Here is a 27,202-nt window from a genome sequence, read left to right on the forward strand (position 1 = left end):
GTCAGAAGAGACTCTGAAACTTGCTTTTGAATTTAGAGTAGTTAAAAAAAAAATTTTTTTTTTTTAAAGCGAATGGAAGAAATGATGAAGTAAAAGAGCTAAACAAAAGATTTCAAAGGGCAGCTCAAGAAGACAAAGTAAAATAGTATAATGAAATGTACTAAGACCTGGAGTTAGGAAACCAAAAGGGAAGAACACGCTTGGTATTTCTCAAGCTGAAGGAACTGAAGAAAAATTCAAGCCTCAAGTTGCAATTTCGAAGGATTCTATTGGGAAAATTTTTGAATGATGTAGGAAGCATCAAAAGGAGATGGAAGGAATACACAGAGTCACTGTAACACAGTGAATCTGGTCAATGTTCAGCCATTTCAAGAGGTAGCATATGATTACAAACTGATGGTATTGAAGGAAGAAGTCCAAGCTGCACTGGAGGCACTGACGAAAAACAAGCCTCCAGGAATTGACAGAATACCAATTGAGATGTTTCAGCAAAAGGATGCAGCACTGGAGGGGTTCACTTGTCTATGCCAAGAGATCTGGAAGATAGCTTCCTGGCCAACCTAATGGGAGAGATCCTTATCTGTGCCATTTCAAAGAAAGTTGATTCAACTACGGAACAATATCTTTAATATCTCAAAGAAATTTTTTTTTTTTTTTTTTAATATCACACACAAGTAAAATTTTGCTGAAGATCATTCAAAAGCAGATGCAGCAGTACGTCAACAGAGAACTGCCAGAAATTCAAGCTGGATTCAGAAGAGGACATGGAAGGAGGGATATCATTGCTGATGTCAGATGGATCCTGGCTGAAAGCAGAGAATACCAGAAGGATGTTTACCTATGTTTTATTGACTGTGCAAAGGCATTCAACTGTGTGGATCATAACAAATTATGGGTAATATTTTGAAAAATGGGAATTCCAGAACACTTAATAGTGCTCATGTGGCACCTGTACATAGACCAAGAGGCAGTTGTTCAAACAGCGAGGGAATACTGCATGGGTTAAAATTCAGAAAGGCGTACATCAGGGTTGTATCCTTTTACCATCCTTATTCAATTTGTATGCTGAGCAAATAATCCAAGAATCTGGAATATATGAAGAATAATGGGGCATCAGGATTGGTGGAAGACTCATTAACCACCTGTGATATGCAGATGACACAACCTTTCTTGCCGAAAGTGAAGAAGACTTGAAGCACTTACTGATGAAGATCAAAGACTACAGCCCTTGGTACGGATTGCTTGTCAACATAGAGAAAACAAAAACCCGCACAACTGGACCAATAAGCAGCATCATGATAAACGGAGAAAAGATTGAAGTTGTCAAGGATTTCATTTTACTTGGATCCACAATCAATGCCTGTGGAAGCAGCAGTCAAGAAATCAAACATGAATTGCATTGGCCAAATCTGCTGTAAAAGATCTCTTTTAAAGTGTTAAAAAGCAAAGATGTCACTTTGAGGACTAAGGTGTGCCTGATCCAAGCTGTGATATTTTCAGTCACCTCATGTGCATGCGAAAGCTGGGCACTGAATAAGGAAGACTGAAGAAGAATTGATGCTTTTGCATTATGATGTTGGTGAAGAATATTGAATATACCATAGACTGCCAGAAGTATGAACAAGTTTGTCTTGGAAGAAGTATGGGCAGACTGGTCCTTGGAAGCGAGGATGGTGAGACTATTATCTCTGTTATCAGGAGGGACCAGTCCCCCGAGAAGGACATCATATTTGGTAAGTTAGAGGGTCAATGAAAAAGAGGAAGGCCTTCAAGCAGATGGATTGACGAAATGACTGCAACAATGGCTCAAGTGTAGCAACGATTGGGAGGATGGCGTGAGTTTGAAACTACCAATGGCTTTGGGGGAGAAAGATGTGACAGTCCACTTCTGTAGCGATTTATAGCCTTGGAAACTCTATGGGGTCGTTATGAGTCTGAATCAACTCAATGGTGGGTTTTTTTTTTTTTTTTTATGCCAGGAAGGAGCCCTGGTGGTCCATTGGTTAAGCACTTGGCTGCTAACCAAAAGGTCAGTGGTTCAAATTCAGCAGCCGCTCCTTGGGAGAAAGATGTGATAATCTGCTTCTCTAAGGATTCGCAGCCTTGGAACCCTATGGTGCAGTTCTACTCTGTCCTATGGGGTCGACTCAGTGGCATACAACAAAAACATTATCTTAGGAGGAGCCCCTGGGTGGCACAAATGGTTAAATGCTGAACTACTAACTGAAAAATTAGCTGTTTAAACCCACCCAGAGGCACCTCAAAAGAAAGGCCTGGCAATCTACTTCCAAAAGTTCATAGCCTTGAAAACCCTATGGAGCACATTCTACTCTACAACACAAGGGTTGCCATGAGTTAGAATGGACAAACCAGTTAGTTTTGGTTTTTATTATCCTACAGCCACTTAAATTTCATTTCATTTTTTTTTAGTTTGGGATACACAGGTACTGAGGATCTGAACTTGCATTGTTTAGATGGTTGCTCATTTAGAATAGGCTTTTAAGACCCCAGATGCTCTCTATGAGAGGTAGCCAGTCACAATCTGTTTATTGGTGGTCACTTACTTTGACAAGCCTTTAAGACCCTGGTTGCTATCGTGCAGATAGCCGGGTACCACCACTGATGTCTTTGCCATGCCATAGGTTGGACTTCTGCTTCTGTGATCTTTTAAGAAGGGGTGTGTAACAGCAGGGCTGAATTAATAGGAATACTGGGCAGAAAGGGTCATCGGCCAAGGTAAAGAGCCAAACTATTCTCTAAAGAATTGCTATTTCTTCAAAATACATGATCTTTTGCATAGCAAGTAGTATAGCATTGTGAGTACAAGCATTTGGAAAACATTTCATAAAACATTTGATTAATCTTAAAACAATTATTACAGTGATTAAGAGAATTAATTCAGTTTGTAAAATTGAGCATAGCCAAGAGTCAATTCCAGTAGGTAGCCAACATCAAGAAAAGGGGAATTAGACATAGCGGGTAGTTGTAGCCATGTAGCTTTCTGGTGGACCTGTTTAAGATCTTGTTCTACTTTTCCTGATTTATTTATCCAAATAAAACAAGTGGCATTAGCAATTGCACAAGCTCCACCTTGGTCTAGAAGAAAATCAAGGGAAATTCTATTATCCAACACAATTTTAACAAGAGAGTTTAAAGATTTTTGTTGGACTTCTATGCTATTGGCTAGTTCATTTGCTATTTGGAGCTTAGTAGCAAATTGCAAATTGATTTTTTCAAGTTCAGGGATACCCTCAAGGAAAAAGTCACCAGAGAAATGTCCATCTGTCCCTGGATCTGTCCATTATAGAATTTTCATAATTTGTTTTATCTTGGGAAGGAGGTTCAGATCATTGGTCCAAGGTACACTTTCATTATTAGAGGGAAGACTTAGAGGAACCCCTAAAAAGCCAAGTGTACATTGACCTGCCTTTTTTAAACCATCTAGGTATGATAATGCCCAAGCATAAGGTTCATTATTTGGTTTTGGGCTTTTTTTAGCAGAGTATTTTGATCCCCTACATAAAATATATATTCATGAGGAGCACAGATTGTACTATTTCCCGTGTCATTTTGTGGAGAAAGGATTGTTTGGTTGACTTTTTCAAGTCAGTCATCAGTCAAAGAGTTATTACAAATAGATAACCTATTGCCATCGAGTCAAATGTGACTCATAGTGACCCTGTAGAACATGGTAGAGCTACCCCATAGAATTTCCAAGGAGTGGCTGGTGGATTCAAACTACCAATCTTTTGGTTAGCAGCCAAACTCTTAACCACTGAAACACCAGGGCTCCTACAAATAGATAGCCCCCAATGTGTAAGGTGGTAAATGTTATGACAGAATGGTGGCTTTTCTTTGGTACTGTTGCAAGGTCCTTGTATAAGGATTTGAAGGTACCTCGGATTCCTTGGGCATATGAGCGATCAATCAAGTACATGGGTAAAGCTTCCCTGTATTTTTGGTGCAGTTTTTCAAACTTTCCTTTGTATCATTGACTTAAGGGTGTTGAGTTAAATTGAAACACAGCACCTGGGGACTTGTTAATAATTATGGAGGGTGCCACAACCTGACGCATATAGCTCATTTAAAGGAAATAATTAGGATTTACAATAGAATCAGATACAGAGCTATAAACACAGGTATAGCTAAAGAGTCTGAATTAGCATGCCCAGATTTTAGGATTTGATGGCAAACCCAACAGACTGCTGGCACTAGCTACAGACTGAGCTAACATAACAAAGGTATTATCATGCTAGCATCAGCAAGAGTCATGATATACAGTAAGCGAATACTTAAGAAGGGCTTCATAGTGTAAGGATACTAATTAAAAAGTAATACAATAAGGAAAATAACAACAACAACAACAAGTTATGATAAAGAAAGCTTCTCCTTCAGTTACTTGCAAGAAAAAAAAGAGGATATTAAAACAAGGGATAATACCAAAAGTGTGTAATAAGGCAACAACCATAAGAATACCAGTAATCAGGAAACAAAGCCCCAAAACTTGAGCAGGTTGCTTGAAATCTTGTTCTGTGATCTTGGGAAGAGCCGTCCACTTCGATGTTGTCTGCTTTTGATCACAATGGCATTTGATCTTCAGTTTAAGTTGTTCAGTAGGTTTAACAGCCCAGGCAGGGGCTTTGGCCTTCTTTAACTAAGAAAGGTGGATCCAAGTTTAAATTCCCTGTTGGCACAAGGGTTAGTGAGAAGGACCATATATAATTGTTCCAGTGAGGCTTCAAGGAATCTTTTAATTGGTATCTCTTCCAATATACATAGTCACCTGGTTCAATAGTAGGTAATTTTTGTGTTTCTAAAAATTGGATATTAAAAGCTTTTTTGACCCATGATAAGTGCTCTTTAGAGTACTGAATCGAAGACTGACAGTATTCCAATGAATCAGGTTGAAATAAATTAGAATCAGTATAAACCAAAAAACTAAACTCACTGCCATTGGGTTGGTTCTGACTCATAGTGACCCAAAAGACAAGAGTAGAACTGCCCCATAGGGTTTCTAAGTCTGTAATCTTTACAGAAGCAGACTGCCACATCTTTCTCCCATGGAGCGGCTGGTGGGTTTGAGCCACTGACCTTTTGGTTAGCAGCTGAGTGCTTAAACACTGTGCCACCAGGGCTCCCAAAAATCAGGATAGGTTGAGAAATAAGGAAGGGCCATAGGCCTTCCAGTAGTAATTGCATGTGGAATTAATTTATGTGGCCCAAATGGAGTGGACCTCAAATTAGCCAGAAATCTTGGCTAATTTGGTTTTATTATACCGTTAGTTCTTTCTACATGCCCAGAAATTGCAGATGGTAAGGACAATGAAGTCTTTGATAAGTAAGAAAAAAATATTACATATTTCTTTAATTGTCCAGTAAAATAAGTTCCCCTGTCGCTGCAAAGAAATGTTGGTGCTCCCCAAGTAGGGATTATGTTTTCAAGAAGTTTTTTCAGCTATGAAGGTTGCAGTAGCACAGCAACTAGGGAAAGCTTCTACCCAATGCAAAAATATGCAAATCATCACTAATACATATTTGTAACCATTTTAAGGTAAGAGCTGAATAAAATCTAATTGCCATTCAAGTGTAGGTCCTGAAGGTAATGGGTATTTTACAGGTGAAACTTTAAAAGGTTTGCCTGGGTTATAATGGGAACAAATAGAGCAATGAGAAGCAACATGGTTGGTGGCCTAAAAATTGTCCTTTTCCAGTATTTCTTCAAAATTTCAATTATTTTGTCTCATCCTAATTGGGATCATTCATGAAGAGCTTTCAACATAGGGACGTGAAATGATTTAGGTAAGATAAGCTTCTGATCAGGCCTTAACCATAATTTGGTTGTAGGATCCTGAGAATAATCTGCTTTCTTTCATTTTTCAGTTTCCTCAGTTTTAGCTAATTGTTGATTTTTTAAATTAATTTTTCTAAAGTTAACTCATTAGGATTATGATTATTTATGAACAAATCAGGGGAATCTCCATTTCTGTTTTCATTAGGGCTAAGAAAACTTAAGAGGAGACTTGTTTCGCTGCTTTATGAGCAAGATTTTTCCCACTTATCTTTGCAGTCTGAGGAACTCCTTTAGGTTGATGAGCCTGTATCTTTAAAATAGCAATTTCAGAAGGCAGTAAAAAAGCATCTAAGAAGTCTGCTACTAAGGCTCCATTTTTTATGGCAGTTCCAGAAGGGATTAGAAATCCTGTTTCCATAACAGGCCAAAATCATGCGTAACACTGAAGGCATAATTAGAATCTGTGTAAACATTCATGGACCTCCTGTTAGCAAGTTTGCAGGCTCTAGTAAGAGCAATCATAGAGTAGCTATGAGTTGGAATCAACTCAATGGCAATTTTTTTTTTTTTTTTGTAAGAGCAATTAATTCAACTTGTTGGGCCAAAGTAGCTTCAGGAAGGGCTTGACTTTCAAGAACCTCAGTAGAGGTTGTGATGGCATACCCAGCCTGATAGCGAGAGCTAGTAAGGTCAGGTTTCAAATAGGAGCCATCGACAAATGGAATTAAATCTGGATTAGCCAAAGGAGTTTCTCTTAAATGTTTTCAGGGAGTTAAAACCTGTTCAGTTAAATTTAAGCAATCATGTGTTGGGTAATCTTTATTGTTAATTTCTGGAAGGAGGGTGGTGGGATTTAAACAAGCCACAGAATATAGTTTAATATTAGGTGCAGCCAGAAGGAGCACTTCATAGAAAGTGAGTTGACTAGTGGAAAGCTGTTGGGCCAAAGCAGAGTTAAGGGTTCCAGATGTTGCATGGGGAACATAAACATTTAGAAAATTTCCCAGCACTGCATCTGCAGTGCTTTCAACTAGTTTGGCTGTGGCAGGAACCCTTTAGCTAAATGGTCAGGCTACAGACTGTAGTAGCCTATTGGCCTCTGATGTTCTCTATGCTTCCGGGTTAAAACACCTAGAGCTTTTCCAGAGACTTCATGTACAAATGGGAAAATCCAGGTGACAGTTAGGAAAGCCTAGTATGGGTGCGTTTGCTAAAGCTTCTTTCAGTTTAGTTATAGATTCCTGATCCTCTGGTGTAATTTGGAAAGAATCTGGTTCTGAGGTTTTCAAATATTTATATACGGGCTGACCTAACAAGGAAAAATTAGGAATCCAAGTTCTACAGTAGCTGCAAAGCCCCAGAAACCCACACAATTATTTCTTAGTTTTAGGAATAGGAAAAGCAAAAATAGCTTCTTTTTGCTTCAGATCAATAGAAATGCTTTCTGCAGAAATTACCTTACCTAAATACTTAACAGAAGGCTAGGCCAATTGTACTTTTCTGCTAGAAGCTTTATGGCCTCTGGTGGACAGATATTTTAATAAGATTATACTGTCATCAATGCAGGCTTGCTGGGAGTTTGAGAATATTAATAAACCATCTGCATATTATAATAATTTGGATCCATTTTTGTATTGTAAAGGTTGTAAATCAGCATGAAGTATTTGAGAAAAGTAAGTGGGAGGTTCAGTGAAACTCTGGGGCATTAGAGTTCAGGTAAATTGTTGGTTGTCCCAGGTGAAAGCAAACAAACATTGGCTCTCAGAGTGGACAGATATACTGAAAAAGGTGCTACAAAGATCAATAACAGTAAAGTGTGTAGCATCTGGAGGGACATTACAAAGGAATAAGTGATGATTTGGGACTACTGGAAATCCAGGAATAACAACATGGTTAATAGCCTTAAATCCTGTACAAATTTCCAGCCTGGATTTCCTGATTTCTTAACAGGGAGTACAGGGGTGTTACAAGAGCTGATGCAGGAAACAATCCTTTAGAAAGGAAGTCCTGAATAATAAGGGCTAGCCCTTGTTTAGCTTCTCATTTATGGGGGTATTAAGGGAGTCTCAATAAAGGCTTAGAAATATTTACCTGAACTTTAATGAGTTCTGCTGATAAAACTTGTCCTTCATATGTAGATGTTGTGGCCCATAAGGTTTCAGAAATTAATGAAAAAAGGTCAGAGGGAAGTGGGTTAGAGGGTATTAAATTGTCTTTGTGCATGACTAATGTCTGCAAACAGCAAGCAACTTCTTTCCCTTGAATTAGTTCTGATTAAAATCCCTCATTTGAGATTTTTTGGGCGTCTGACAGGTTTAATAATATTTCTCCTTTTTCTGAAGATTGTAAATAGCAGGCCCATTTAAACAAAAAAGGTTTCAGCTCAACAAATTAACAGGTGTGTCAGGGCTAAGCAGAAAGGAACATAAATCTTCATTAGGAGCAAAGGATATCAGAACAGGTTTTGAGTGAATTAAAGTCTGTTCCCAGTTTATAACCCTCACAACTTTTTAAGTTTTTGTACTCTGGGGCAGGGACTTTTGTAAACATGTAGGGTTAGTGGCAGAGAGTGTAACATCAGTGTCAGTTAGAAATATGCAAGGTTTTTCATTCATGTACATGGTAGTATGTCCTTGTGGGTTAAGTGCCACCATAGGAAAAGTCCCTGTTGTGTCCCCAGAGCCCCTTCATTCCATATTTGATTGAAGGGTCTCTGGCTTAAGCTGTTTCTTTTTGTTGTTCTTTAACTTCTAACAATCCTTTCTCCAATGCCTAGGTTTCTTGCACTAATTGCAAGGCCCTTAATGCCTCCAAAGGGCCTGGATTTACTTGGTTGGTTAGGAGATTTCAGTTGTCGTAAGTGTAAGGCCCTTAACTTATTTGCTTTGGAAATTTGTTTAGGTTTCCAAGGTCTGAGAGAGTTCGTGAGCTAAATTGGCCAGCTCAGTAATGGGAACTGCTTTCCAACTTAGTTGATGCCTTTTTACTACTGCTGAGAGTTCAGGTTTGAGGTCAGATGTGAATACTGCATTAAAAACTCCTGGAGCCCCAGGGGATGATGGATCAATTCTGGAATGTTCAGCAAACCTCTGAAATAATCTAGTCTGGTAATCATAAACATTTTTGTCTTTGTTTTGTATACAAGAGTGAATTGCTTTCCAATCTATTATTGGGGAAAAGCCTTTGGAATGGTCTCTAGCAATCTTTTACTAATAGCTCGAGACTCTTCTAATAATTGGGAGGCTGTTTTATCTAGGTCTAGAACTAAACTGTCTTTGGGATTTATTCATTTAGCCTGTTCTAACCACAATTGGGCCTCCCCTGGCCTTTGTTCTAACCACAATTGGGCCTCCCCTGGCCTGGTGATTATATGGAGTAGTTGATACAAATCATGGGATCTAGGCTGGTAAGCCTCAACAAGAATTCTAAATTCATCAGCAGACTTGTAAGGATCCTCCCTCAGTTTTGGGAAACCTGTAGCAATTTTATGTAATTCTCAATGAGTCCAAGGATTAAAAGTAATGTGGGGAGGATCCTCAATGTCCATGCTGGAACAGATTTTAAAAGGCATTTCAGAAATAGGCTTTTTTGTCCCCAGTAGGTTCTTTAGGGAAAAAGGGAAGTTCAGACAAAGCGTTAGTAGAGGAACATTTAGCAGCATCAGAGGGGTAAGGATGCATAGAAGGATACACAGGAGAGGTGGCTGTCAAAGGAGCAGATGGTCCTGGGACAGCTTGGGCAGTTGGAACAGAAATCTGGAATTGCAATTCCTTATTTTGCTTAGTCAATTTAGAAACATTATCTTGTAAGGAAGTGATTTTACTCTCATTGTGTCTCTTAGAGGCTTCAAAATACCAATTAAAAAAAGCATCTGATTGTTTCTTCTTAATTTAGGAGCCTTTCTTTTTTAATTTACTGCACAGAAAACTCAATTTAGATAATTCAAAAGAACAAGAAAAGCCACATACTTTCCAGACTGTCCTTAGTGAGATGATGCCAAGCAGATAGGTACAAATAGGCAGCAGAGCCATAGTGCTTGTCCGTATTTAATAGACAGGAGTCACGGAAGGGAATTCCATGTTGTCCCTAGATACAGTATTTCCCATTTGCAAAGAAGATTCGAGTTTGTTCGAAGTTTAGGACTCTCAGACTCAAGAAAATCCTGATGGGGGATGCTGCAGGGTTTGGACAGTGTATGGATTGAACCAATATGTTCCTTTCATTGTGTGGGTTTTTGCTTGCAGTCCACAGGCAGCCTGTCTTGTTATCTAGTGCTGCTATAACAGAAATACCACAAGTGAATGTCTTCAACAAACATCAGTTTATTCACTCAGAGTCTAGTAGGTTAGAAGTCCAAATTCAGGGTGTCAGCTCCAGGGGAAGGCTTCCTTTCTCTGTCAGCTTTGGAGGAAGGTCCTGCTCATCAGTCTTCCCCTGGACTAGGAGCTTCTCTGTGCATGGATCCCAGGTCCAAAGGATGCGCTCTGCTCCTGGCACTTCTTTCTTGGTAGTGTGAAGTCCCCCACTCTCTGCTTGCTTCCCTTTCCTTTTATCTGTTGTAAGATAAAAGGTGCTGCAGGCCACACTCCAGTGAAACTCCCTTTACATTGGATCAGGGATGTGACCTTAGTAAGGGTGTTACAATCCCACCCCAATCCTCTTTAACATAAAATTGGAATCACAAAATGGAGTACAACCACACGATACTGGAAACCATGGCCTAGCCAAGTTGACACATATTTTTGGGTGACACAGTTCAATCCATGACACAGCCTAATGCTCTGGCCTGTCTCACAACCTAGCTTATCCTGTCACAGGAGTCTTTATGGCAGGTGACAGCCCTATCAGCTTTTACTGGCTGTCCCATGCCCTTGGTTTTCTTTGTGGCTCATGGAGCCTGAGATACCACAAACTCAAAAGCTTCTAGGACAGTAAATAGTCCAGAACCTCACATTGCTGCTAGTAATGAAGGCAAAATTTGGCAAAAATTCTTACAAGACAAGAATGAAAACAGACAAGGCAAAATGAAATAGACGAGGACAAAATGAAGCTAGAGTACTTCAATAGGTCTGAAAGTGCTCAACACAAGAAAGCAGAGGTTGAAGTTCAAGAGATTATTTACCTTGTGGTGACTCCTGAGAAGTTTGTGGAATGGTGAGCCCAAACACCCTTGCTTTGGTACTGCAGCCAAATCCTTGAGTCCTTGACGGATTGCGGCAAAATCCCACTTCTGACACCAGGAAATGTCATACAGCAAATTGGATCGTCTGTTAAAATGAAAGCAAAGAGATTTATTGAAGGAACAGTGTGATCTGGATCGGGCAGCACTTGATGAGAATTCACTAAAATACTCCAGTGAAAGGAATTTTTCACAGAGTTTAAGTACAGAAAATCCAGGAACTTATAGGAAAAAAACTCTGATTGGCTGACATTTACAAAATTATGATTTAACAGGCACTAGACATTTGCAAGCTCTCTTAACCATTGTTTTGTTAATCGTAGAGTTTGAGTCAGCTAACTTCTTGTTAATCTTTGGATATTTGGGGGTACAACCTGAGTGAATGCTGTGAGAGGAAGGGAAGAAAGGGGAGGGAGGAGAGCTCAAAAGCTTCCTGAGGTGTTCTGGCTAGCTCACTTTTGAAAATCAACTAAGAATGAGCAGTAAACAGCAAAAATGGAGTCTGGCCTACATCTTTGGCAGAAACCTCTCCTTATGCCAGGCCCCTAGATTTTTAGGGCTCCTTCATGTTTCTATATATTTGCTTATTTCATAAAAGTGAGATCATACAATATTTGTCCTTTTGCAACAGACTTAATTTCACTTAGCGTGACGTTTTCTAGGTTCATTCATGTCGTGGCATTCATCAAGACCTCATTTCTCTTTATGGCTGGGCTACCTTTCTTTGGAATGTGGCTCAGCTGGACAGTGGGCAGAGGTGGACATTGTGGTCCTGTGACACAGGTGCTGTGATTGCCTCCCTGCAGGTAGCTCATGTAGACCTCACCAGCCTTGTTACATATCCCCTTTGGAATTAATACCTCTTTACACTTCTTGCAGGTTTTTCAAAATTGTTGTTAAAAATTATGAACATTTGTTGTGTTTTACATCCAAAATAACTTCTTCAGGGCAGCAGCCAGATCTTCAGTACATTTTAAGCAATGCTATGCCAAATGATGGGAGTTCCTAGGTGGTGCAAATGGTTAAACACTGGACTGCTAGCCAAAAGTTTGGTGGTTTGAAGCCACCCAGAGGCATCTCAGAAGATAGGCTTGGCGATCTGCTTCCTAAAGGTCACAGCTTTGAAAACCCTATGGTGTACAGTCTACTCTGCATACATGGAGTTGCCATGAGTCAGAACCCACTGCAGCACAACTAACAAGAATATGCTGAGTACTAGCAGTGATTTGTTGGTGGTGTGTGGTGTAGGGGTGTTAACTTGTTATAAATTAGTAAGTAGGTGAGGCAGTGAGGGCTTTGCTGGAAATCTGGAGCTCTGGGTTTGAGTCCCAGCCCCACTACTGATTAAATTTCTGTTTTCAACTCTATTTCCACATCTGAAAATTGAGGATAATGGTATCTACTAACTTCATAGGACTGATGCAAGTTTCAAACAAGATAGAATTGTGAAAACCTTTTGTAAGCTGGAAAACACCATTGCCAAATGTAAGGTTTAAAAGGATACATTTTAAAAATATTTTATTGTGGTAAAATATATATAACAAAAAATTGCCATTTTAACCATTTTTAAGTGTACCGTTCAGTGACATTAATTACACATACAGCCATTACTACTATCTATTTCCAAAAGCTTTTCATCACCCCAAAAGAGAAACTCAGTCTCCCTTAAGCAATAACTCTCCAATCCCCATTTCCCTACCCCCTCAGCCGCTGGTAACCACTAATTAACTTTTGTCTCTATACACTTGACTGTTCTGTATAGTTCATATAAGTGAGATTATACAGTATTTATCCCTTTGTTCTGAGTAATTTAAAACATATTTTTATATGAGAACATATTACTATTTTTCTAATGCCTTTTTCTCCCCATTGAGAAACTTTCTCTCTAGAAGCCAGAATCCAAAATGCCTTTCATTTTTCTTCAATTGAAAACTCAACTGGTATTAACCTTGGTACAAATATGAGTATTTTGCATGTACTTCTTCATTTGCTTTTTGGTTTTATGCAGCTGGGTCCAGTGCCCTTTTAAAAATGTAGTTTTCTTGATGAAGTGTATTCGGTTTAGTGTTTTCAGTTATTCAGAGTAACAGCATTTTCCCTAAATCAATCATCTTGTAGGTTTAAGATAAACCCATTCATCTCCATCCATTCTTCAAGGGCAGAAGTCCTGTGGTGAGTCTAAGTGCTTAAACAGCGTGCACCAACTTCTAGAACTGGGTTATGGGGACCAAGGACCAGCATTTTCTCAGTTCCTCTCATTGCTTCCTGTAGAGCTGATCTTTCCAAATATAAACCCATTTCTCCCCCTCTGAGTTTTTATTATTTGCAATGTAATAGATCAACATAAAAAAAAACAAAAAACTAAAAGCGTTGCCGTTGAGTCGATTCAGACTCATAGCAACCCTATAGGACAGATTAGAACTGCCCCACAGAGTTTCCAAGAAGCAGCTGGTGGATTTGAACTGCCGACCTTTTGGTTAGCAGCCCGTAGCTCTTAACCACTGTGCCAGCAGGGCTCCAGATCAACATATAGGTATGTGATTTTTGGATGAAACGTTATAAAGTCCATTAGCAGCCCCAAGTTTTAAGTAACTTGTGAGAAATGTTATTCTGTGACTAACGGGTGAAAGCGTTACAGTGATGAGGGATTATTTTTCTTCTTCCTGTTGTATGCTGTGTGGTTCTGGGCTCCGGTTCCATGTTGGACTGGTATCCCACCACAGCATTTCCCACCAGCTTCAGCGTCACCACGTGTTATTATGGTGGTACTGATGCTGGGGCTCGGTGTTTTTAAAAGTTCTTGGTCAATTAAATTCAGGATATGAAAAGTTGGGTTCTCCGTGTTCTCCTATACATGTGCCAAAGCCTACTTCCTTTCTAGTGAAGGTTAGCAAATAGGGTGCCGTAATGATGATTATGCGTAATGGAGTAGCTCAAGTTCAGGGGCAAGGAAAGCCTGAGCTTCCTGCAGTTGTCCAACACAAGGCCCCCCCCCCTTCAGTTACCATTCATAAGGAAGTGGATATTGGAGAAGTTCCTTCCTCCTGTCTGCCGTAAATAAACCGGTTGCCCTAAAGTCGACTCATGGGGATCCCATTGTGTGTCAGTGTAGAAATATGCTCCACAGAATTTTCTTTTCTAAAAATTTTTATTGTGCTTTAAGTGAAAGTTTACAAATCAAGTCTGTCTCTCATACTAAACCTTATATACACCTTGGCACTGGGTTTTTTTTTTTTATATACTCCTAGTTGCTGTTCCCCTGAGACAGCACACTCCTTCTCTCCACCCTGTGTTTCCGTGTCCATAAAGCCAGCTTCTGTTCCCTTCTGCCTTCATATCTCCCTGCCAGACAGGAAATGCCCGGATAGTCTCATGTGTCTACTTGATCCAAGAAGCCCACTCCTAACCAGTATCATTTTCTGTCTTGCAGTCCAGTCCAATCCCTGTGTGAAGAGTTGGCTTTGAAAATGGTTCCTGCCTTGGGCAAACAGAAGGTCTGTTTCCATGAAGTCCGGGATCCCTCTGGTCTCAGTCAGAGCATTAAGGATGGTCTTTTTACTAAAATTTGGGGTCTGCTTCCCACTGCTCTCCTGCTCCTTCAGGGATTCTCTGTTACGCTCCCTGTCATGGCAGTCATCGGTTGTAACTGGGTACGATGTAGTTCTTCTGGTCTCAGGCAGATGTAGTCTTTCATTTATGTGGCCCATTCTGACTCTTGGGCTCATACTTACCTTGTGTCTTTGGTGTTCTGCATTCTCATTTGCTCCAGGAAGGTTGAGACCAATTGTTGCATCTTAGATGGCCGCTTGCTAGTGTTTAAGACCCCAGACGCCACTCTCCAAAATGGGATGCAGAATGTTTTCTTTATAGTTTTTATCATGCCAATTGACCTAGATGTCCCCTGAAACCATGGTCCCCAAAGCCCCGCCCCTGCTACTCTGTCCTTTGAAGTGTTTGGTTTATTCAGGAAACTTCTTTGCTTTTGGTAGTCCAGTTGTGCTGACCTCTCCTGTATTGTGTGTTGTCCATCCCTTCACTTAAATTAGTTCTTGTCTGCTATCTAATTAGTGAATCCCCCTCTCCCTTCCTTTCTCCCTCCCCCTGTTGTAAACATCAAAGAATATTTTCTTTTCTGTTTAGACTGTTTCTTGAGTTCTCATAATAGTGGTCTCATACAATATTTGTCCTTTTGCAACTGACTAATTTGTCCTTTTGCAACTGACTAATGTCACTCAGCGTAATGCCTTCCAGGTTCCTCCATGTTATGAAATGTTTCACAGATTGATCATTGTTCTTTATCAATGCATAATATTCCGCCATGTGAATATACCATAATTTATTTATCCATTTGTCTGTTGATGGGCATCTTTGTTGCTTCCATCTTTTTGCTATTGTAAACAGTGCTGCAGTGAACATGGGTGTGCATATATCTGTTTGTGTGACGACTCTTACTTCTCTGGGATATGTTCCAAGGAGTGGGATTGCTGGATCGCATGGTAGTTCTATTTTTGGCTCTTTGAGGAAGTGCCAAATCGATTTCCAAAGTGGTTGTACCATTTTACATTCCCACCAGCAGTGTATAAGCGTTCTAGTCTCTCCATAACCTCTCTAACAGTTATTATTCTGTGTTTTTTAGATTAATGCCAGCCTTTTTGGAGTGAGATGGAATCTCATTGTAGTTTTGATTTGCATTTCTCTAATGGCTAATGAACACGAGCATTTCCTCATATATCTGTTAGCTACCTGAATGTCTTCTTTTGTGAAGTGTCTATTCATATCTTTTACCCATTTTTTAATTCAGTTATTTGTCTTTTTGTTGTTGAGTTTTTGCAGTCTCATGTAGATTTTAGAGATAGCCACTGATCAGAGATGTCATAGCTAAAAACTTTTTCCCAGTCTGTAGGTAGTCTTTTTACTCTTTTGATGAGGTCTTTGGATCAGCATAGGTGTTTGACTTTTTTAGGAGCTCCCGGTTATCTAGTTTCTCTTTTGCTGTTCTTGCAGTTTAGTAATGTTTTGTATACTGTTTATGCCATGTATTAGGGCTCCTAGTGTTGTTCCTATTTTTTCTTCCATGAACTTTATCCTTTTAGATTTTATATTTAGGTCTTTGATCCATTTTGAGTTAGTTTTTGTGCGTGGTGTGAGGGATGGGTCTTGGTTCATTTTTTTGTAGATGGATATCTAGTTATGCCAGGACCGTTTGTTAAAGAGACTATCTTTTCCCCATTTAACAGACTTCGGGCCATTGTCAAATATCAGTTACTCCTATGTCGATGGATTTATGTCTGGATTCTCAATTCTGTTCCATTGGTCTATGTATCTGTTGCTGTACCAGTACCAGGCTGTTTTGACCACTGTGGCAGTATAATAGGTTCCAAAATCAGGTAGAGCGAGGCCTCCCACTTTGTTCTTCTTTTTCAGTGATGCTTTACTTATCTGGGGCCTCTTTCCCTCCATAGGAAGCTGGTGATTTGTTTCTACCTCTGATTAAAAAATGTCACTGGTATTTGGATCGGGATTGCATTGTATCTATAGATCACTTTGGGCAGAATAGACATTTTTACAATGTTGAGTCTTCCCATCCATGAGCAAAGTATGTTTTTCCACTTATGAAGGTCTCTTTTGGTTTCTTGCAGTAGCATCTTGTAGTTTTCTTTCTACAGGTCTTTTACGTCTCTGGTTAGATTTATTTCTAAGTACTTTATCTTTTTAGGGGCTATTGTAAATGGTATCGATTTGGTGATTTCCTCTTCGTGGCTCTCTTCGTTATTGTAGAGGAATCCAAATGATTTATGTATGTTTATCTTGTATCCTGAAACTCTGCTGAACTCTTCTATTAGTTTTAGTAGTTTTCTGGAGGATTCCTTAGGGTTTTCAGTGTATAAGATCATGTCATCTGCAAATAGAGATACTTTTACTTCTTTGCCAATTTGGATGCCCTTTATTTCTTTATCTGGCCTTATAGCTCTGGCTAGGACTGCCAGCACAATGTTGAATAAGAGTAGTGATAAAGGGCATCCTTGTCTGGTTCCTGTGTGCAGTGGGAATGGTTTCAGTCTCTCTCCTTTTAGGATGATGTTGCTGTTGGCTTTGTATAAATGCCGTTTATAATGTTTAGGAATTTTATTTCTATTCCTATTTTGCTGAGAGTTTTTATCATGAATGGGTGTTGGACTTTGTCAAATGCCTCTTCTGCATCAATTAATAAGATCATGTGGTTCTTGTCTTTTGTTTTATCTATGTGATGGATTACATTGATCGGTTTTTTAATGTTGAACCATCCCTGCATACCTGGTATGAATCCCACTTGGTCGTGGTGAGTTATTTCTTTGATATGTTGTTGAATTCTATTGCCTAGAATTTTCTTGAGGATTTTTTGCATTTTTCATGAGGGATATTAGCCTGTAATTTTCTTTTTTTTTTGTGGTATCTTTACCTAGTTTTGGTATCAGGGATATTCTGGCTTTATAGAATGAGTTTGGGAGTATTCTACCCTTTTCTATGCTCTGAAATACCTTTAGTAGTAGTGGTGTTAACTTTTCTGTGAAAGTTTGGTAGAATTCTCCAGTAAAGCTGTCAGGGCCGGGGCTTTTCTTTGTGGGAAGTTTTTTGATTACTTTTTCAATCTCTTCTTTTGTTATAGGTTTATTTAGTTTTTCTGTCTCTGTTTGTATTAGCTTAGGTAGGTAGTGTGTTTCTAGAAATTGGTCCATTTCCTCTAGGTTTTCAAATTTGTTAGAGTACAACTTTTCATATACTGTGTTATGATTCTTTTAATGTCAGTTGGGTCTGTTGTGATATTGCCCATCTCGTTTCTTATTTGGATTATTTGCTTCAGCTCCTGTTTTTCTTTTGCCATTCTGGCCAATGGCTTGTTGATTTTGTTAATCTTTTCAAAGAACCAGCTTTTGGTCTTGTTAACTCTTTCGATTGTTTTTCTGTTTTCTATTTCATTTAATTCTGATCCAATTTTTATTAATTGCTTTCTTCTGGTGCCTGAAGTTTTCTTTTGTTGCTTTCTTTATATTTATTCAAGTTGTAGGGTTAATCCTTTGGTTTTGGCCCTTCTTTTTGTATGTGTGCATTTATTGATATAAATTGACCTCTGAGCACTGCTTTCACCGTGTCCCACAGATTCTGATAGGAAGTGTTTTCATTCTTATTGGATTCTCTGAATTTCTTTATTCCGTCCTTGATGTCTTCTAAAACCCAGTTGTTTTTGAGCAGGGTATTGTTCAGTTTCCAAGTGTTTGATTTCTTTTCCCTGCTTTTTCTGTTATTGACTTCTACTTTTATGGCCTTATGGTCAGAGAAGATGCTTTGTAATATTTCGATGTTTTGGATTCTGTTAAGGCTTGCTTTATGGCTTTATATGTGTTTTCTTCTAGAGAATGCTCCATGTGCATTGGAAAAGAAAGTATACTTGGCTGCTGTTAGGTGGAGTATTCTGTATATGTCTATGATGTCAAGTTGGTTAATTGTGACATTTAGCTCTTCTGTGTCTTTATTGAGCTTCTTTTTTGGGTGTTCTGTCCTTCACTGAAAGTGGTGTGTTAAAGTCTCCTACTATTATTGTGGCAATGTCTATCTCACTTTGCAGTGCTGTTGGAGTTTGTTTTATGTATCTTGAAGCCCTGTTGTTGAGTGCATAAATATTTAATATGGTAATATCTACCTGGTATATTGTCCCTTTAATCATTATATAGTGTCTTTCCTTATCCTTTGTGGTAGATTTAAGCTTGATGTCTGTTTTGTCAGAAACTCGTATAGCCACTCCTGCTCTTTTTTGATTGTTGTTTGCTTGATATATTTTTTTCCATTCTTTGAATTTTAGTTTGTTTGTGTCTTTAAGTCTAAGGTGCGTCTCTTGTAGGCAGCATATAGCTGGATTGTGTGTTTTTATCCATTCTGCCACTCTCTGTGTCTTTACTGGTGCATTTAGTCCATTTACATTCATCATAATTATAGATAGGTATGAGTTTTATGAGTTTAGTGCTGTCATTTTGATGCCTTTTTGTGTGTGTGTTGTTGACAGTTTCATTTTTCCACTTTTTTGTGCTGAGAAGTTTTTCTTTGTGAATTGTGTGTTCCTCTTTTTCATTGTGGTTGAATTCGTTTTTGCTGAATCTTTATGTTTATCTTGTCTTTATTTTGAAGTTTACGATTGTTAGTCTTCTGTGTGGTTACCTTGATATTCACCCCTATTTTTCTAAGTTTAAACCTAACATGCATCTACATATATCACCTTGATTTCCTCTCCATATGGAAGATTTATGCCTACTTTATTTAGTCCCTCTTTATTGATTACTGTCATCTTTTACATAATGACATCACTGATTTCCTGTTTTGACCTTTTTTTTTTTTTTTTTTAAATCTTGATTTATTTTTATGATTTCCCTCTCTGAGTTGATATCTGGTTGCTCTGTTCTGTGTTCTAGTGTTGGGTTGATATCTGATATTATTGATTTTCTACTCAGAGAATTCCCTTTAGTATTTCTTGTCGTTTTGGTTTGGTTTTTGAAAATTCGCAAAGCTTCTGTTTATCTGTAAATGTCTTAATTTCGCCTTCATATTTGAGAGACAGTTTTGCTGGATATATGATTCTTGGCTGGCAGTTTTTCTCCTTCAGTGCTTTATATGTGTCATCCCATTGCCTTCTTGCCTGCATGGTTTCTGCTGAGTAGTCCAAACTTATTGATTCTCCTTTGTCAGTGACTTTTTGCTTATCCCTGGCTGCTCTTAAAATTTTCTCTTTATTTTTGGTTTTTGCAAGTTTGATGGTAATATGTCTTGGTGACTTTCTTTTGGGATCTACCTTGTATGGGTTTCGATGAGTATCTTGGGTAGATATTCTTTCATCTTTCATGCTATCAGGGAAGTTTTCTGTCAGCAAACCTTCAACAATTCTCTCTGTATTTTCTGTTATCCCTCCCTGTTCTGGTATTCCAATCGCTTGAAAGTTATTCTTCTTGATAGAGTCCCCCATGATTCTTAGGCTTTCTTCATTTTTAAAAAATTGTTTATCTGAGTTTTCTTCAAATATATTGGTACCATGCAATTTATCTTCAGTCTCACAAATTCTGCATTCCAGTTCTTCAAATATGCTCCTCTGACTTTCTATTGAATTGTCTAATTCTCTACAGGATTTTCAATGGCTGATTTTTGGAAGTAGATTTCCAGACCTTTCTTTGATACACCTGTGGATGGACTTGAACCTCCAAATCTCCAACCTTTTGGTTAACAGCTGAATGAGCTAACTGTCTACACCACCCAGTGACCTGCCCCAAATTGGGGGTCACATTTGTCCTGAAATGTTACACCTCTTTGAAAGGAAAAGGAACAGTATGTTTTAGTCAGTATGAGTCAAAATCGCCTCAGTGGCAATGGGTTTCTTGTCCTTTTGAGCGATTCAGGGCAAAAAAGTAGTTTGACCCTTGTATCATTTGCCTAAAAGTAAGAGGCACCAATGCTTGGACTAGCAGCCTTTCGTATTAAAAGCAATTAGGATTACATAAAATTTTGTGTGGGTGGTACAGAAAATCATTTGCCTATTTCACCATCTTAGATTTGGGACAGATGATTTATTCTCAGCCCAGGCAATGACAAGTTGCGAGTTGGCTAGTATGAAATATGTCGTAATGGAGCCACAGGCCCCTTGTCAATTACTGGGTAATAAAAACTTCACTGCAGCAGCCACTGCAGGCCTTCTGTGGCGCTTCCCTCTGTACACTGACAATTTTGCTCATCTGCTCAAAAAATTGTAACATATTCTACACGCTGTCTTCCAACTTTTTTTTCTTTTAATTCTTTGCTAAGAATATTTTGGCAATAAGATTCTCTTCAGAAAAAACAACAAAAATATCCAAGTGTTTATTTTCTTCCCCTTCTGTTCTCTGCTTCTCTATGTAGAGGGGGGCCGCCTTCCCTTGTGGGGGCGTCCTCTGGCTCTGACCTTGGGCTCCAGACACTTGTCTGTTTTCTGTCTGATAGTCATCAATCTGCCTGCCCTGGCATTATTTCAATGCACTATTCCCCAAATTGTTAGCTGTCAATTAGTGTTCTGGAACAAGGGGTACCTAGTTAAATACGTTTGGGAAATAAATACGGGGTGGAGCACGTTCCACTGTGCAGAAGCTCTAGATGCCTGAATTGCTGCTAGCCATGCAGAACTTCATGCAGCCATGTTGGAGGGGCATAGATCTCATGCCCCAGTTGCTGTTGAGTTGACTGCGACTCACGGGAACCCCCTCTGGTGTCAGAGTATAACTGTCCTCCGTAGAGTTATCAATGGCTGATTTTTCAGAAGTAGATCACCAGGCCTTTCTTTCCAGGCACCTCAGGACTTGAACCTCCAACTTTTCAGTTAGCAGTGAAGTGCTTAACTGCTTGAGCCACCCAGGAACGGATAGCATGCCATCCTTTTCTAAACTGGCACCAGTTTAGAAACTGATCTTGTTTCCCAGGACACACAGGGAACACTGGTGTCTCAGTTACTGAGTACTGCTGGAACAAAAAAATGCCTCAAATGAGTGGCTTTAAAGAATAGGAATTTTATTTTCTCACAGTTCAGGAGGCTAGAAGTCCAAATTCAGGGAGTGGCTCCAGAAGCTGGTCTTTCTTTGTCAATTTCAGCTTCTAGTTGTTGTTGTTAGTTGCCATCAGGTGGAGTCTGACTCCTGGTGACCCCACGTGTGTAGAGTAGGACTGTGCTCCATAGAGTTTTCAAGGCTGTGACCTTTCAGAAGCAGACTGCCAGGCCTGTCTTCCGAGGTGCCTCTGGGTGGGTTCTAACCGCCAGCCTTTTGGCTAGAGGTCAAGTGCTTAACTAGTTGTACCACTCAGGGATGACTTAGCTTCGCTTCCAGCAATCCTTGGCATTCCTCGGCTTGTAGATGCGACTGCCATGTGTGACTGTCTTCATATGGTCTCTTTCCCCTGTGTATATATCTCTGTGTCTATTCTACTCTTTATGTAAGACACTGCTGAAAAGGGATTAGATTAGAACCCATCCTATTCTGGTATGGCCCCATTAACATAACAAAAGAAAGCCCCTGTTACCAAACAAGGTCACATATACAGGTATAGGGACTAGGACCTCAACATATTTTTTGGGGGGACACACTTTAATCTGTAACAACTGGTATGATACAAGGAACGTTGTAGTGATATGTATACAAACCTTAGATTCTCCGACACTGAATCAGTGCCAGGTACCACCTCACACAGTGATGGGTGTACCTCACCGAATACAACAGCACCATTTCTTTTTTCTTAAACATAATCATACTTTAAGTTAAAAATAACTCTCAGTTTTAAGGTATCCTGGGGTGAATGCTTTGGAGACTCTGGGCAAAGTTTGTGTTTGTGAATACTGAGCTTTCGTAAAGCATGCAGCTCCGGGGCTTGGACTGTGTGGTGATGCCCTAGGATTCAGGCGCTCTTAACTCCTGCTCCTGAATTCTTAGAGGCTGAGATGGCATTTGGAAGCCTCTTGCTTTTACAGACCATCCCACCCCTGAGGGTATGCAGAACACCCAGGTTCAGAATCCCACAGAAACTTTCAGCATAGAGTTTCCCTGTCTTATTCGAGGTCCTCAGAAAAGGGATGAGGGAGTCTTGTTTCTGGTTAGAAGGGAATCCCTGTGCTCCCTTCTAAGCTTGGAATTAGTCTCTTAAACCTTCCCTGCTCTGGATTTCTTCTATAAGGGTTTCTTCCACAATAAGTTCCTTTTAGAGGAAAACTGTTTATGAAGAAAAACAAAAACAAACAAACAAAAGCGTACACACTTATGTGAAAAATAAAAGCAAAACGAAAACCAAAACACTAAAATTGCACAGGACATATCTACTCTTAACCATTTCTTAAAAACAAAAGTGAAATATTACTATATTGTTTTCTTAAATTCTTTTTATTATTCTGGGCAAGAATTGTTCTTACTGTAATTTAATGAGCGTACACATTATTAAAAAATCAAGTGATTACAGCCAGCCTTGCCAATGACTTAATGCTGTGCCTGTAGTTACTGCCGGGAGGAAGCTTTCAGGAAAGTCCGTTCTTAGGAGCACGGCTAGTAAAATTTTAAATATCTTCACAAACGTTTCTAATAGTCCCATGTGAGAAAAAATTGAGCTGTTAAAATGAAAGCATTTTCCTAATGTTTACGGTGATGTGTTTGGAGAGAATATTCTGCAAGTGATACTGAATCAATGCTTAAGTCCAGAGCATTGACCGCTTTCAAAGTCTTCATTATTTGCCATTGCTGTTTACATAGGAACCACTGGTAAAGCCCTCAAGCAGTAGGTCTTGCCAGGCAGTGGCTCCCAGCCAGTGGGCATAGGGCTACATGCAGCCCTAAGACTTCAGAGCTTTGACACAAAGATCTTGAATGATTTCAGAATTTTCCCAAGAAGAATGCTTTAAAATGCACCTATTTTTGTTTTTAGGGTGGCAATGCGAATGTGTGCTTAAAGGCGATTCTTAGATGCGTAGTTGGTTTGGGGATTTCAATTTCTTTACAGTCTGCGGTGAATTATAATTTCAACTGTGTGCCTGTTTCATAAAAGCATTTTACATTGTACTGAAAAGATGACATTCTTTTGGCTTTGGGAAAATATTTCCTGTTCAGTTCAAGCCATTAAAGCCTGTTAGCATTTCCCATCCGGAACCCCGGGCCTCGGTCTGCCTTCCATCGGCAGGCCTGCGCCTCCCTCGCCTGCGTGCGCAAAGCGCCAGAGACGTGTCTACTTCTCCCAGGGCCCTGGCACTGCCCCATGCGGCTGGGGGCGGGAGTGGGTAGGAGGGAAGGTTTGGAAGGAAAGCGGGGGTGGGGAACCCAGTGGGCTTCGTTCTTTCAGGACGGAGGTCTTTCTAATGGGAGGGGGCCAGTCTTCCTTCTGGACTGGGGAGGGGGACTTTGAGGTCGCAGAGGGGCTCTTCCTTTTTTTCTGAGGTTGTGCAGGGGTCTATCCTTCCTGGGGCAGGAGGACGCTGGATGTCCCTTTCCCTCTCCCGCCTTAAACAGCCCCTGTTTTCACTCTCCCCCAATTTCCCAGAAGGCCAACCCAGCCTTCTGTGGAGGAAGAAAGCTGCCGAACTTTTCCCATGGGGAATTACCCCCAGAGGGAAGATAAATAATGAGAACAAAAAAGGCTGGAGAATCGCCTGGGTTCAGGTGCGCCCCTGCCCGCAGCGGGGACCCTCCTTTTACATTGAAGTGCCTGTGGAACGTTATTTTGTGACTGTTAACACTCGCCACCGCCCCACTCTCCCAGGGCGTTTGCCGTGGTTGCGGGTCGGGGAGGACGAAGCTGTGCCGCCCGGGCCAGGCCCTCTCCTGCAGGCACAGCCACTGCGTTCTGGTTCTCGTGGCCTCAGTGCTGCGAGGACCCTGCAGGCACACCCCTGCACCACGGGCCAGCAGGGCTTAGGTGTCCTGGGAATACTGTCTTCGGAATTCTTTCAGGGTCTGCCACTCCAGGTGGCTTAACCTGGAGAGGAAGAGATTTTACGGTCTGGAAGGAGCAAAACACATTTATTGCATTTGTCTTGAACACACGTGACCAGAACCCACTGCCAGGCAACCCTTGGCAGCCTGCGGGAACCAGGCTGGAGCTGCCCTGAGCCCCGAGAGTGCCAAGCCTCCTGACCTGGTGGCCTTGGGCGAGGCTTTGTGTCCCTGAAACACACTGCTCCCCAGCTCTGAAGTCCATAGTGTCCTCCCAGTCCACTTGTGACAAGGGGAATTGCAAGGGGCCAAGTTCAGCTTCTCCTCTGACTCTGCAAAGTCCCTGGAGCAGATTAGTAGCCCAGATCTGGCAAACATCTTTTCCAAAACAACAGAGAGTCAACATGGAAGTCAGGTCTCTACCTTGCCCTTTAAGATGGTGTTTCTGGGGATGCCTAGTAAAGGCAGCTAATGAAGCTGGTTCCCAGCCAAGGCCGCAGTATGCGTGAGTGCCCCTGGGCTGAAGCAGCCCTCTTTCCAGTTTGTTTTTCGTAATTTATATGAACATGCACAGTACCTTTTTTTTTTTAAATATATATGTAATTTACTTTTTTGTTGCTGAGAATATACACCAATTTGACAATCTGTACATGTACAATTCAGTGACATTGATTGCATTCTCCAAGTTGTGCAACCCACAGGACCTTTTTCATACCTGTGGGAAACCGCTTGGCCAATTATAAGAAACGATCGGCAGTTTCGAAGGAGAACTCAGCTGAATCACTACCCAAATCTACAAAGTGCTCAGTGTGGAGCAGATACGGGGATGAGTCTGTCGGGTGGGAGTGTGGAGAGGAGGGGAGCTGTGTACTAACCATACCCTGAGGCGCTCTTTGTTTATAGATGGGAGGCTGAGGGTGACCTTGCCCCCAAGAGTTTAGGTGTGTAAATTATCGGCCCCACAGGGCAGGGAAGATGGGGAAGTTGTATTAATTCCTATCTTATGCTTGGCTGAAATTTGAATCCAGAACTCAGTGACTGCCCCCACCCCAAAGCCCTTGTCTTTTGGGGCTTAAGGAACGCTTCCCAGGAATTCTGGTCTTTGAGAAGGCTTTTTGGGATGGTGAGGCTGAGGCAGGAGGCGCCTGGAGCAGAGTCTAGGAGCACGTTGGGTGCTGCAGGGGAGCCTTGGTAGAATCCGCTTGTAGAGACCCCATATGACAGAGTACAACTACCCCACAGGGTTTTCTAAGTCGTAATTGTTACAGGAGCAGATCACCAGCTCTTTCTCCCACAAAGCTACTGAGTGGGTTTGAACTGCCAACATTTTGGTTAGCAGCCAAGCACTTAACTGTTGCATTACCAGAAAAAATTACCAGGGTTCCTTTTAATTTCTAGAAGCCTCAGTAAAATGGCCTCTATAAAACAGAGTTAAGGATGGACTCAGGGAGGTGGAGTGGGGTGGGGTTGGAGCAGTAAGCAGCCTGCTGGCATTGGAGCCCAGGGAACCTTCCTGCTGTTGTTATTTTAATTGCTGGCAGCAGAGGTGGAGGATGGGTGAGAGGGGTAGAGGCAGGAGGTTGTTAGCAGATGCTGAGGTCCTGAACTGAGTTAGGGACCACTGGAGGGACTTGACACAGGCTGAGTCAGTCTTGGTGACCCTTTTGAAGTGGTGTCTGAGTGAGGAGCCAGCATTCAGGTTTCAGTCCACCTGAACAGCCCAATATGCAGCAGGGGAGGCCTATAGGGACAGCCTGGGGGCCAAGCTCGACCAGTGGGAGGGGCTGCTTGGTTCACGTGGTGAGAAGGAGCCTTCCTTTCCTGGGATGTACATGTGTGAGATAAGTGTTCGCTTTGAGCATTTCATTTTTTAATCTTCAAGACATAATTGACTTTTCCTTTAACAAAAGAAAGACTAAAACTAATGTCATTTCTTGTCTTTTATCCCTATAGTGGGCAGCTACCCAGTAGATATTCTGGAAGATGACCCAGAAGGGTTGCTGGAAGCAGCCCTGGCTTACTATGCCACACTTGGGGACGGAGCTGGTCCCTCACAAGAGGTTTTCTCACTTCCCTCTGGGGAACAGGTATGTGACGCCTTCCTTGCTGGTGAAGAGCTCTTATTAGAGAGTAGAATGTTAGTGAAAGAACACTATAGATTCAAAACACAACAACAACAACAAACAGCAGCAACCTTCTGGCATGAATACTAGAATAATCCTACCTTGGGAAGCAAAAGGAATCCAGGATTGGGATTTTGGAATCCTGAATGTGAGCCCATCTCTGCCCCTAACCACTCCTGTGTGCCTGAGCAAGGCAGTACGCCAGACAGCCGGGGGATGAATACCACAGCTACTACCTGGGTGACTTTGAGCAAGTTTCTTAACCTCTCTGGGTCTTGGTATTCTTGTCTCTAAAATCAGGACAATAACAACACTTAGCTCATAGGGTTGCTATGAGAATGAAATGAGACACTGTATGCAAGTAATACCTGGCTGGGTCTCCGTTTCCCCATTTGTAAAATGAGGGGAATTTGCCTCTGGCTTCTGAAGCTTGATTTGGTTTTAAATTTTGTGATTTGGAATGAAGTTATTATCAGTAGCAGTCTTTAGCACTGATAAAATTGTAGGGAGAGATGAAAACGTTTATCTGTTAAGGAGGTAGGATTGTGGATGAAAATTTAAAATTGTGTTACTCTGTTACTTTTAAGACCCCCTTTTTTTGCAGTAAGTAAAGAGAATATGTGAAACTTGGGCTGTGCTTAAATTCACTTTTCATGCAAAT

General features: G+C 40.7%; 1 protein-coding gene across 1 annotated transcript in view; it reads left to right on the top strand.

Moving 5' to 3' along the window:
* Nucleotides 1–27,202, top strand: part of FAM169B (Protein) — a 122,063-nt gene that overhangs the window by 34,322 nt on the left and 60,539 nt on the right. The window contains exon 2 of the mRNA XM_064267068.1: nt 26,372–26,505. Coding sequence (XP_064123138.1) covers nt 26,372–26,505 — 134 coding nt within the window. The remainder of the gene's footprint in view (nt 1–26,371; nt 26,506–27,202) is intronic.

This window comes from Loxodonta africana, chromosome 13 (genome assembly GCF_030014295.1).
Source record: "Loxodonta africana isolate mLoxAfr1 chromosome 13, mLoxAfr1.hap2, whole genome shotgun sequence".
Lineage (NCBI taxonomy): Eukaryota > Metazoa > Chordata > Mammalia > Proboscidea > Elephantidae > Loxodonta > Loxodonta africana.